Source organism: Oncorhynchus kisutch, linkage group LG15 (genome assembly GCF_002021735.2).
Source record: "Oncorhynchus kisutch isolate 150728-3 linkage group LG15, Okis_V2, whole genome shotgun sequence".
NCBI classification, from domain to species: domain Eukaryota; kingdom Metazoa; phylum Chordata; class Actinopteri; order Salmoniformes; family Salmonidae; genus Oncorhynchus; species Oncorhynchus kisutch.
The window spans coordinates 56,875,217-56,888,634 of record NC_034188.2 but is presented as its reverse complement, the minus strand read 5'-3'; the positions used below and the strand labels follow the sequence as shown (position 1 = coordinate 56,888,634).

The 13,418-nt window shown below is 44.3% G+C and overlaps 1 protein-coding gene across 2 annotated transcripts in view; it reads left to right on the top strand.

Annotated features, from left to right (window-relative positions):
• The window catches only part of LOC109905533 (numb-like protein), a 60,676-nt gene that overhangs the window by 23,512 nt on the left and 23,746 nt on the right, over positions 1–13,418 (top strand). Inside the window, exon 1 of one of the 2 annotated variants that reach the window (XM_020502957.2) lies at positions 3,238–3,569. The exons of the other annotated variant lie outside the window; for it this stretch is intronic. Within the exon in view, the coding sequence (XP_020358546.1) occupies positions 3,529–3,569 (41 nt within the window). The 5' untranslated portion in view covers positions 3,238–3,528. Of the gene's footprint in view, positions 1–3,237; positions 3,570–13,418 lie in introns of those variants that run through there. 2 annotated transcript variants of the gene reach the window in all.

Here is a 13,418-nt window from a genome sequence, read left to right as displayed (position 1 = left end):
AAGACATCTTTTGCTTATCATTCTCACAATAGCGCATTGCTATTAGTCAGTGACAAATATGGAAGTTAAGTAGGACTGGACTTGGTTAAAACCCTGCATGGGAGATCAAATAGAGAGCTGTACATAAATCAATTCTCCAGTAGGAGGTGCTGTCCAGCTTATTTATTATTTGTTTTTACAGTGGATATAATGTTGGAGATCTGACATTGTTTCAAAGGTACAAATTCAACATATTTTATGAAAGGTTGGACTATGTTAAAAATTGGTTACCAATTGGTTACCATAACATAATCCTGTGGTTAAAATGACACCCTCAAAACAACAGTTCCATGTAGATTCCACGTCACTACTTTTGACAAATTATGTTAAAACAACGTTGATTCAACAAGTTTGTGCAGAGTGGGATGTGTATTGTGGGTTTGTATGTGAGTCTGTCATGTTTTTTTCACAAGCACAAATGATTTAGTTTAGAGCGTTTGTACAGCACAGGGGGTTGGTGGCACCTTAATTGGGGAGGACGGGATCATGATAATGGATGGAGCGGACTCTGTGGAATTGTATCAAATCATCAAACAGACATTATTATGAGCCGTCCTCCCTTTAGCAGCCTCCAGTGTTGTACAGGTGGGCTATTTGATCGGAATTGTTTCAACTGTTCGTGAGTGTGTGTTCGCATGCGAGCGCTTGCGCGCGTGTGTCTGTTCATGGAAATGAAGAATATGTCTACCACCGCAGGTCCTGTGCTTACTCGAGCATAGTTAAACATCAGTTAAACATTAGAGTTTACAAGTTGCGCCACCACACATAAACACGTAGCATTGAGGCCACTCAAAAGTGAAACATCAGAGTACACACACACACACACACACACACAGCTTTGTTTTTGTGAATTTTGGGGGAGTAAAAATGTGTTTCCATTCAAAATCCTATTTTCCATAACCCTTAACCGAACCTTAACCCTAATCTGACCTCTAACGCTAAACCTAACTCAAACCTAACCCTAACCTTAAACCCAAACCCTAAACCTTTCAAATTAGTATTGTATTCCTACCTTGTCAGGACGTTCTGGTGGCTTGTCAGGACATTGTGGTCTTGATAATGTAGGAAAACATGTACACACACACACACACACACCAAGCTAGCTCTACTGGTGGGCCCTCATTTGGGTCATGAGAAATTCAATTAACAACACAGAGCAATCAATGTTAACAGTGCCTAGGGCTCAGGACACCACCCCACACCACACCACCCCATACCATACCACCCCATACCATACCACACCACCCCATACCATACCATACCACACCACCCCACACCACCCCATACCATACCACCCCATACCACACCACCACACCACACCACACCACCCCATACCATACCATACCATACCATACCACCCCATACCACACCACCCCATCCCACACCATACCATACCACCCCATACCATACCACCCCATACCACACCACCACACCACCCCACACCATACCATACCATACCATACCATACCATACCACCCCATACCACACCACCCCATCCCACACCATACCATACCACCCCATACCATACCACCCCATACCACACCACCACACCACACCACCCCACACCATACCATACCATACCACCCCATACCATACCACCCCATACCACACCACCCCATCCCACACCATACCATACCACACCACCCCATACCATACCACCCCATACCACACCACCCCACCCCACACCACACCATACCATACCACCCCATACCATACCACCCCACACCACACCACACCACCCCATACCATACCATACCACCCCATACCACACCACCCCACACCACACCACCCCACCCCACACCACACCACACCACCCCACACCACATCACATCACACCACATCACACCACACCACACCAGGCTGCATGGCTATTTCTGTTGGGGTAAAACCTTTACTCCAGGGGTAGACAACTAGATTCAGCCGCAAGACCATTTTTGTCGACGTGGATGGTCGGGGGGTCGGAACATAATTATAATATTTTTTAGACTGCAAATTGACCACAGCTAAGCCCAAAAATAGATTTCTTTGAAAATAAGAATCATTATATACCTTGATTACATTGAGACACGATCAGATATGTCTCTTTTTTTATTTTTTATAATATAATGTTTTTTGTAAATTATCACTCACAGGCCGTTTGGCCCGCGTGCCGCCAGTTGCCTGCTCTTCTCTTCTCCATGATCCCATGGGAAAACAGAACAACAACACAGTTGGAAAACCATAAATATCCTGTATTCTAATTCCTAATTTAAATGCAATCCACAGGGGAAGATTACTCATAGTTTCGTTTAGGTGTGCACTCCATTTAGCTCCATAGAAAAATAATGACTATATTCTAATTCTATGTGTAATCAACAGCAAGAACAGGGCTCTGGTGAGTGGTGAACAGCAGAGCTAGTGTTACCATGGGAATGATTAGGGTGTGATGGTGATGTTAAAACACTGGTTGATTGAATTCTTTGGAAGCCATTTTTGTTACGTAAGGAGGAATCTGAGCAGTATGTGTTCCCATCCAGCCTGTGAGGTCATCGTGTTCGATAACTATACCATTAATAGGCTTATGGGAGAGCTCAGCCCACCGCTGTACGCTTTGCCCACAGTGAATTATCAAGCTAATCTCTCTGTATGACACAACACAGATGGACACACTTCTTTCTGGCTGTCTCCCATTTTGTGAAGCAATCTCTCTTTCTTTGTCCTCCTCTCATGCACTGTCTATTTTTACAGGTCTAGCTATCTCTCGCTCCCTCTTTCTCTCCCTTCATCTCTCTTTTCTCCAGCTGAGAGAGAGAGAGAGAGAGTTGCTTCCTTGTCTTTGGAGCAGTATAGTGCTTAGTGAATGAATGGCTCCCAGGCAGAGGTGAACGTGTGACCAGGCAGGCTGCAGGCACAGAAAAGTCCCCCCCATCCCAGACCCCTGCCTACAGCCTTCAGCCTCACTGGCCATCACAGATGGACGGATGAAACTGTGTCACCGCTAGCCTAATCACCTCTACGCTCCGCTCCGCTCCTCCCCCTCTCACTCTTTCCTCTCTCATCCTCTCTCATTCTCATCCTCTCTGTGTCCCCCTGTCTGTCCTCTTCATCCTCCCATCCTCTCGGACAGGTTTTGGAAAGGCTGAAAATGAACCGTCCCTCTCACAGGCAATTCAGACAGGAGTGTGTGTGTGTGTTAGAGACACACGTACACATTACACACACACAGCGACAGGGGTCTGTGTGAATGTGTCGGTTGCCTTCTCTCCAAGTTAATCTCTTAAGAAGAGGTGTGGTTCTCTCTCTCTCTCTCTCTCTCTCTCTCTCTCTCTCTCTCTGATCCCCAAGCAGATTTTCATCGCATGTTGTGTTAGTTGAATTCTCCTCCGCTGCTGCTGCCACTGCGAGTCTCAGGGCGTTCTCTTTTTCGCATTTTTGAACGCCCATCATCATCATCTCTCCACTTCTTCTTCTACTGCTCTCTGCCTCTTCTTCTGCTTTCACTAGTCTGAGATGAGTTTGAGCGCTGAGATGGGGGAGGCCATCGAGCTAAGGTGAGTGTTTGTGGCTGGGGGGATTAGGGGGGGGGGTTACAGTAGGATAGGCTGATGTGTTGCAGTAGCTGTGAACACAGGTCAGTAGCCTAGCTCTAGCGTGTCTGTAGTTAGCGATAGCATTAGCCTCGGTTATTATTGGCCATAGCCATTTCAGCAGCTGTCAAAACTGACGGGGGCGTCTACTAGCTTATTCCAGGAGCTCATAGTCTTAGCAGCTCTATTAGCCCCCGCGCCCATATGGAGCCGATTAGAGTCTCAATTGATATTCCAAAATACCTAATATTTGTTTATGTGCCGCATGTGCGACATTAAATGTTAAGGGATGTTTTCATAGCAGAAAAGGATGAATTAGTAATCTTACCACCACAGAAGTAGAAGAAGAAGAAGTAGCAGCAAAAGCCAAGTTAAGCAGACACAGGAGAAAAGTGGGACTGTTTTTGTCTTTTTGTTTGAGTGATTGGCAATGCAACACTTCTCTTATGTTGAGAAAAGGGAAATGCTTTTCACACGTTATTTCTTGAGGTGTGTGTTTCAGAATTGTGAGATGTGAGTGCTGTCTGCACACTTGCTCTTGTCTGAATGACTCCTTGTGGATTAGAGAGCCTGTGGCCTGGGTCTAGCCTGGGTCTAGCCTGGGCAGATAAGAGCATGTGAGAGGTCTTCACATGGCTGCTGTGTTTTAACATTAGTCCTGCTGTTTAGGGAGCCCCTACGAACACCCTGGACCAGCTGGACCGCCCACTGCAGCCATGCCCGCTCTCTCTCTGCCCGCTCGCTCTCTCTCTCTCTCTGCCCGCTCGCTCTCTCTCTCTCTGCCCGCCCGCCCGCTCTCTCCCGCTCTCTCTCTCTCTCTCTGCCCGCCCGCCCGCTCTCTCTCTCTCTCTCTCTCTCTCTCTCACACTCTTTCTCTCTCTGCCCGCTCTCTCTCTCTGCCCGCTCTCTCTCTCTGCCCGCCTCCAAGGGCGCAGGGGGATTTAGGTGTTTCTGTTGTTAATCTCCATGTCTTGGAGCACACACACAGGCGTGTGTATCTCATCTCCACTCAGAGGCCCTTGGCTAAGAGCTTAGCCTGTGTTTGTGAAGAAAGGAGGGAGGGACAGAGGAAAGAGGAGTATGAGTAAGCTATGAGGGCACAGCTGTGTGTTTGGGAGGGACATTACATTTATCTTTATTTAACTAGTCAAGTCAGTTAAGAACAAATTCTTATTTACAATGACGGCCTAGGAACAATGGGATTAACTGCTTTGTTCAGGGGTAGAACGAAAGATTTTTACCTTGTCAGCTCGGGGATTCAATCTAGCAACCTTTCAGTTACTGTTCCGCTCTAACCACTAGGCTACCTGCCCCCCCCCCCCCCCCCCTAACACTGGGAAGAGGGAGGGACATCAGACAATCTTGTGGTAGGATTTACTCCACCCACACAGATGACAAGTCAAAATGTTCTGATTTTGTAGCAGGTCTATGAGATGAGAAAAGGTGACATGGGTTCTACTTGCACCATATGGCTCTGTGTCATAGAACGTCTTCCCTTCACATCGCAAACATATGACCGTAATATACCGCTCCCCTTTAGCTTGTTATTCCCAAGCCTCAATGCTCCCTAGGTCTCATTGTGGTTGTATCCCAAATCACCACCCTATTCACTATGTCAGTGGTTCTCAATCCTGGTCCCGGGGACCCAATTGGGTGCACATTTTTGTATTTGTCCTAGCACGACACAGCTGATTCAAATCATCAAAGCCTTTTGATGAGTTGATGATTTGAATCAGCTGTGTAGTGCTAGGACAAAAACAAAAATGTGCACCCCATTGGGTCCCTGGGACCAGGATTGAGAACCATTGCCCTATGTAGTGCACTATTTGGGACCTGGTCAAAAGTAGTGCGCTACACAGGGAATAGGGTGGCATTTGGGACATGTCCACGTGTCTCTCTCAGTGATCATATCCGAAAGACAGAGACAATACTGGATCATTGTTGGTCTCAAGTTGCTCCTGTCCTGTTTGATATTGATGTCCTTGATTAGTCATCATTTTGAGATCACTTGGCAGAGATGCAGTTTGGGAAGGCAGGTTGATTTGTTGCCAGAAAATGAAATAGACACTGCTGCTGTATCTTTACTGTAAACACATGACACTCCTTAGACACTGCTGCATCCTTACTGTAAACACATGACACTCCTTAGACACTGCTGCTGTATCTTTACTGTAAACACATGACACTCCTTAGACACTGCTGCTGTATCTTTACTGTAAACACATGACACTCCTTAGACACTGCTGCTGTATCCTTACTGTAAACACATGACACTCCTTAGACACTGCTGCTGTATCTTTACTGTAAACACATGACACTCCTTAGATACTGCTGCTCTATCTTTACTGTAAACACATGACACTCCTTAGACACTGCTGCATCCTTACTGTAAACACATGACACTCCTTAGACACTGCTGCTGTATCTTTACTGTAAACACATGACACTCCTTAGACACTGCTGCTGTATCCTTACTGTAAACACATGACACTCCTTAGACACTGCTGCTGTATCTTTACTGTAAACACATGACACTCCTTAGACACTGCTGCTGTATCCTTACTGTAAACACATGACACTCCTTAGACACTGCTGCTGTATCTTTACTGTAAACACATGACACTCCTTAGATACTGCTGCTGTATCTTTACTGTAAACACATGACACTCCTTAGACACTGCTGCTGTATCTTTACTGTAAACACATGACACTCCTTAGACACTGCTGCTGTATCCTTACTGTAAACACATGACACTCCTTAGACACTGCTGCTGTATCCTTACTGTAAACACATGACACTCCTTAGACACTGCTGCTGTATCCTTACTGTAAACACATGACACTCCTTAGACACTGCTGCTGTATCTTTACTGTAAACACATGACACTCCTTAGATACTGCTGCTCTATCTTTACTGTAAACACATGACACTCCTTAGACACTGCTGCATCCTTACTGTAAACACATGACACTCCTTAGACACTGCTGCTGTATCTTTACTGTAAACACATGACACTCCTTAGACACTGCTGCTGTATCCTTACTGTAAACACATGACACTCCTTAGACACTGCTGCTGTATCTTTACTGTAAACACATGACACTCCTTAGACACTGCTGCTGTATCCTTACTGTAAACACATGACACTCCTTAGACACTGCTGCTGTATCTTTACTGTAAACACATGACACTCCTTAGACACTGCTGCTGTATCCTTACTGTAAACACATGACACTCCTTAGACACTGCTGCTGTATCTTTACTGTAAACACATGACACTCCTTAGACACTGCTGCTGTATCCTTACTGTAAACACATGACACTCCTTAGACACTGCTGCTGTATCCTTACTGTAAACACATGACACTCCTTAGACACTGCTGCTGTATCCTTACTGTAAACACATGACACTCCTTAGACACTGCTGCTGTATCCTTACTGTAAACACATGACACTCCTTAGATACTGCTGCTGTATCTTTACTGTAAACACATGACACTCCTTAGACACTGCTGCTGTATCTTTACTGTAAACACATGACACTCCTTAGACACTGCTGCTGTATCCTTACTGTAAACACATGACACTCCTTAGATACTGCTGCTCTATCTTTACTGTAAACACATGACACTCCTTAGACACTGCTGCTGTATCTTTACTGTAAACACATGACACTCCTTAGACACTGCTGCTGTATCTTTACTGTAAACACATGACACTCCTTAGACACTGCTGCTGTATCCTTACTGTAAACACATGACACTCCTTAGACACTGCTGCTGTATCTTTACTGTAAACACATGACACTCCTTAGATACTGCTGCTGTATCTTTACTGTAAACACATGACACTCCTTAGACACTGCTGCATCCTTACTGTAAACACATGACACTCCTTAGACACTGCTGCTGTATCTTTACTGTAAACACATGACACTCCTTAGACACTGCTGCTGTATCCTTACTGTAAACACATGACACTCCTTAGACACTGCTGCTGTATCCTTACTGTAAACACATGACACTCCTTAGATACTGCTGCTCTATCTTTACTGTAAACACATGACACTCCTTAGACACTGCTGCTCTATCTTTACTGTAAACACATGACACTCCTTAGATACTGCTGCTCTATCTTTACTGTAAACACATGACACTCCTTAGACACTGCTGCTGTATCTTTACTGTAAACACATGACACTCCTTAGACACTGCTGCTGTATCTTTACTGTAAACACATGACACTCCTTAGACACTGCTGCATCCTTACTGTAAACACATGACACTCCTTAGACACTGCTGCTCTATCTTTACTGTAAACACATGACACTCCTTAGATACTGCTGCTCTATCTTTACTGTAAACACATTACACTCCTTAGACGCTGCTGTATATTTACTGTAAACACATGACACTCCTTAGACACTGCTGCATCCTTACTGTAAACACATGACACTCCTTAGACACTGCTGCTGTATCCTTACTGTAAACACATGACACTCCTTAGACACTGCTGCTGTATCTTTACTGTAAACACATGACACTCCTTAGACACTGCTGCTGTATCTTTACTGTAAACACATGACACTCCTTAGACACTGCTGCATCCTTACTGTAAACACATGACACTCCTTAGACACTGCTGCTGTATCTTTACTGTAAACACATGACACTCCTTAGACACTGCTGCATCCTTACTGTAAACACATGACACTCCTTAGACACTGCTGCTGTATCCTTACTGTAAACACATGACACTCCTTAGACACTGCTGCTGTATCCTTACTGTAAACACATGACACTCCTTAGACACTGCTGCTGTATCCTTACTGTAAACACATGACACTCCTTAGACACTGCTGCTGTATCCTTACTGTAAACACATGACACTCCTTAGACACTGCTGCTGTATCCTTACTGTAAACACATGACACTCCTTAGACACTGCTGCATCCTTACTGTAAACACATGACACTCCTTAGACACTGCTGCTGTATCTTTACTGTAAACACATGACACTCCTTAGACACTGCTGCATCCTTACTGTAAACACATGACACTCCTTAGACACTGCTGCTGTATCTTTACTGTAAATGCATTCTGATAGATGCTTTGATAAATTGGCACTAAATAGTAATGACCGAAATAGGAAGTCAATTTGCTCTCTCCTAGTTAGCAGTATGTATGCTTGGTAGTACTGGTCTGGGTGAGTGTATGTTAGAGAACTGGAAAGTCACTGCTATGGAATCTTTATGGAAATTCCAACTCGGCCTTGGCAGTTGGCACACTCACTCGACCCCTTCTTCGATGATGTGTATAAATAATGAAAACAGAGAGCAGAAGCCCCCACGCGCGCGCACACACACACACACACACACACACACACACACACACACACACACACACACACACACACACACACACACACACACACACACTGAAGCTCGACACCATCCACATACACACACACACACACTGAAGCTCGACACCATCCACATACACACACACATACACTGAAGCTCGACACCATCCACATACACATGCAGACGGTTATTTTGACCTGTAGCCTTACATGCTGACCAGACTGCACACGTTGATTTTGTCCACCCACACCAGATGCGATCACGACACGCAGGTTGAAATATCAAAACAAACTCTGAACCAATTATATTAATTTGGGAACTGGTCAAAAAGCATGAAACATTTATGGCAATTTAGCTAGTTAGCTTGCTGTTGCTAGCTCATTTGTCCTGGGATATAAACATTGGGTTGTTATTTTACCTGAAATTGCACAAGGTCCTCTACTCTGACAATTAATCCACAGATAAAACGGTCAACCGAATTCGTGTCTAGTCATCTCTCCTCCTTCCTTCAGGCTTCTTATTGTTATAATTATTTTGGACTTAATATGCCGGTTGGCTAACAACTTTAGGTGCATTACCGCAACCGACTGGAGTGTGGACCTGAGTTCATCTTTCAATCCCCCCGTGGGAATTGATGGGACTTGATGTAAAATATATCACTAGCCACTTTAAACAATGCTACCTAATATAATGTTTACATACCCTACATTATTCATCTCATATGTATATGTATATACTGTACTCTATATCATCTACTGCATCCTTATGTAATACATGTATCACTAGCCAGTTTAACTATGCCACTTTGTTTACATACTCATCTCATATGTATATACTGCACTCAATACCATCTACTGTATCTTGCCTATGCCGCTCTGTACCATCACTCATTCATATATCTTTATGTACATATTCTTTATCCCCTTACACTTGTGTCTATAAGGTAGTAGTTTTGGAATTGTTAGCTAGATTACTTGTTGGTTATTACTGCATTGTCAGAACTAGAAGCACAAGCATTTCGCTACACTCGCATTAACATCTGCTAACCATGTGTATGTGACAAATAAAATTTGATTTGATTTGGGTATATGCTCCCCCTAAAAACCAATGAGGAGAATGGAGAGGCAGGACTTGCAGCCCCTAAAGTGTAAAAAATATTTTATTTTAGAGACTGGCCACGCAGACACGTGCTAGCAGTGTGGGTGCAATGATTGAATAACATGTATGTGTACATTTATTTTTGCAACGTTCGCGCAGAATAGCAAGACATTGTTTACTGTGCCATACATTACAATGGGATTCAGGAAGGAGCTGTAAATGTTACTAATCTTCTGGAGAGAAAAATGCTGCCTCTGCAGAAACAAGACAAATAGTGATAAGGCACATTTAATGCCTTTTAGCGTTATGACTTAATGCATTTAATATTTGTTTGTTTTTTTGCGCCCTCCCTCACACTAGCTGTTTGCGCTTGAAATGTGTCTCCACGGCCATAAATAATAAATACCGTGACAACTTTAAAGATATTCCCATGACTGTTAGGCGTGTTCAGTACTAATATGGTGTTCTATTAGTGGGTTTGTGGAACTACTTCCAGAGAGTCCCACCACCACACCTGTTGTCATGGTGATGCACCCTATTCATGTACTTTATATGCTGCGGAATCCCAAAGATCAGCAGAGCAGAGCAGTATGAGTGACAGGCAGTCAGAGACCAGGGCAGGGCACCCCTCTCATTATATTAACTGACTTACTCTCTGACCAGCCTGTGGTTCAGTCTAATTGAGTTTGGGCCTTGGACCTTCTCAGCAGTGGTCTTCTCAGAAGCCCCTCGGCCTGTGGCTTCTTCTTCCTAATTGCATTAGGGCCACAGGAAGGACTGATTGAGTGTTAGTGTCGTAGCCTGTTTAAAGCTAATTATGTCTGTTGCCATGCCGAGGTACATCAACTATCTGACCACAATAACAGATGCCCTGTGTGTTCTGACCCCCAGACCCATCCGGATCATCAGAGGTGTAAAGTAGTTAAGTAAAAATAATTTAAAGTTCTACTTCAGGAGTTTTTTGTGGTATCTGTACTTTGCTTTTCTATTTATATTTGACAACCTTTACTTTTACTTCACTACTTTTCTAAAGAAAAGAATGTGCTTTTTACTCCATACATTTTCCCTGACACCCAAAAGTAGTCGTTACATTTTGCATGGCTAGCAGGACAGGAAAGTGGTCCAATTCAGGCACTTATCAAGAGAACATCCCTGGTCATCCCTACTGCCTCTGATCTTGCGGACTCAATAAACACAAATGCTTCATTCGTAAATTATGTCTGAGTGTTGTAGTGTACCCCTGGCTATCCGTACATTTCAAAAACAAGAAAATGGTGCCATCTTGATGGTTTAATATAGGGAATTTGAAATGATTTATTCTTATATACATTTTAGCAATTACATTTACTTTTGATACTTAAGTATATTTAAAACCAAATACTTTTAGACTTTTACTCATGTAGTATTGTCACGGTTTTCTTGCGGTGAAGGAGAGTCGGACCAAACTGCAGCGTGGTAATTTTGATACATGTTTAATAACCGAATAAACACGAACAATACAAAAACGTACCATGAAAACCAAAACAGCCTAATGGTGCAAACTAACACAGAGACAGGAACAATCACCCACAAAACCCAACACAAAACAGGCTACCTAAATATGGTTCCCAATCAGAGACAATGACTAACACCTGCCTCTGATTGAGAACCATATCAGGCCAAACATAGAAATAGACAAACCAGACACACATAGAATGCCCACCCAGCTCACGTCCTGACCAACACTAAAACAAGGAAAACACATACGAACGATGGTCAGAACGTGACAAGTATTTTACTGGGTGACTTTCACTTTTACTTGGGTCATTTTCTATTAAGGTATCTTTACTTTTACTCAAGTATGAAAATTGGGTACTTTTTCCACCACTGTGGGTCATCCGGGTCACCGCTGTTTGGAAGTGTGGGTAGGGGTAAGATTGTGTGTGTGTGTAGAGGGCAGATGTGTGTGTGCGTGTGTGCACATACGCTGCGTGTGATGTGTTTGTGTTGTGTCAGAGGTTATATATCTGTATAATCTACCTTACATCAGAGTCCACAGTCCTGGCTGTCGCCCACACTGTCATCACAGCCTACACAAGGCATGCATGGTCCATGTTACTGTGTTGGAGGGTGATTGAATTACGGCATGGCCTAATTGACATGAATGTAGATGTGGAATGACAGAGAGTGTCTGCTGGATGAACTATGAGAGGGAATGGGGAGAGAGACAGGGAAAGAGAGAGACAGGGATGGAGAGAGAGACAGGGAAAGAGAGAGAGACAGGGATGAGAGAGAGACAGGGATGGAGAGAGAGACAGGGAAAGAGAGAGAGACAGGGATGGAGAGAGAGACAGGGAAAGAGAGAGAGACAGGGAAAGAGAGAGAGACAGGGATGGAGAGAGAGACAGGGATGGAGAGAGAGACAGGGATGGAGAGACAGACAGGGATGGAGAGAGAGACAGGCATGGAGAGAGAGACAGGGATGGAGAGAGAGACAGGGAAGGAGAGAGAGACAGGGAAAGAGAGAGACAGGGAAAGAGAGAGAGACAGTGAAAGAGAGAGAGACAGGGAAAGAGAGAGACAGGGAAAGAGAGAGGGCTGGAAAGGTACTGTAGATAAGTGTGACGGTGGAATGATATATGATCGGGATTGAGGAGAAACAATGTTTAGTTACACAATGATGGGTGAGAGAGTGATGCTATGTGATGGATGGTGGTGCTACAGGCAGTAGTTAGCATAGTGACAGTGGAGGAGAGAGCATTTGTTTTACGCAAAATGAAAATTTGCATTTCTTATTGGACAAGTTTAGGTATTCCCTCCCTGTTTCATCCTGTTTTCTTCCCTTTGGTACCTAATGAATAGGACCCAGTGCTGGTGAACTGAGGATAAACAGGGTTGGTGGGGGGTAGAGAGGAGACCGTCCCAGGCAGACAGGAAGTCTGTGCTGGTTAGAGAGAGTGTCAGTCTGTCAGGCTGAAGACTGCCTTTACACATGACAGCCTCTGTTCCAGCTGTCTCTCCACATCAGCTTTCACACACGCACACCCACCCACGCACACGCCCCAGCACACAGCCCACGCTCATTATAATATGCGTAACCATCCCGTTCCAGTACACAGGCCTTCATACTGTACCTTAACCTCCAGAGCGTCACTGTTGTATTTGTTCAGTGTTTCCAGTACAGACTACAGATGGTGATGTATTAGCATTTTTCTGCTACAGTTATGTCTTGTCCTCTCCTCAGGGGTTTCTCTGTATCAAATGAACTATGGCTAATGTGACATCGACAGGAAGGACCGCTGACCCCAGAGTTGCGTATCACTGGAATGAAGTGGGGCCGACCTCTTCTCCCAGGGTCAGACAGCAGTCAAAA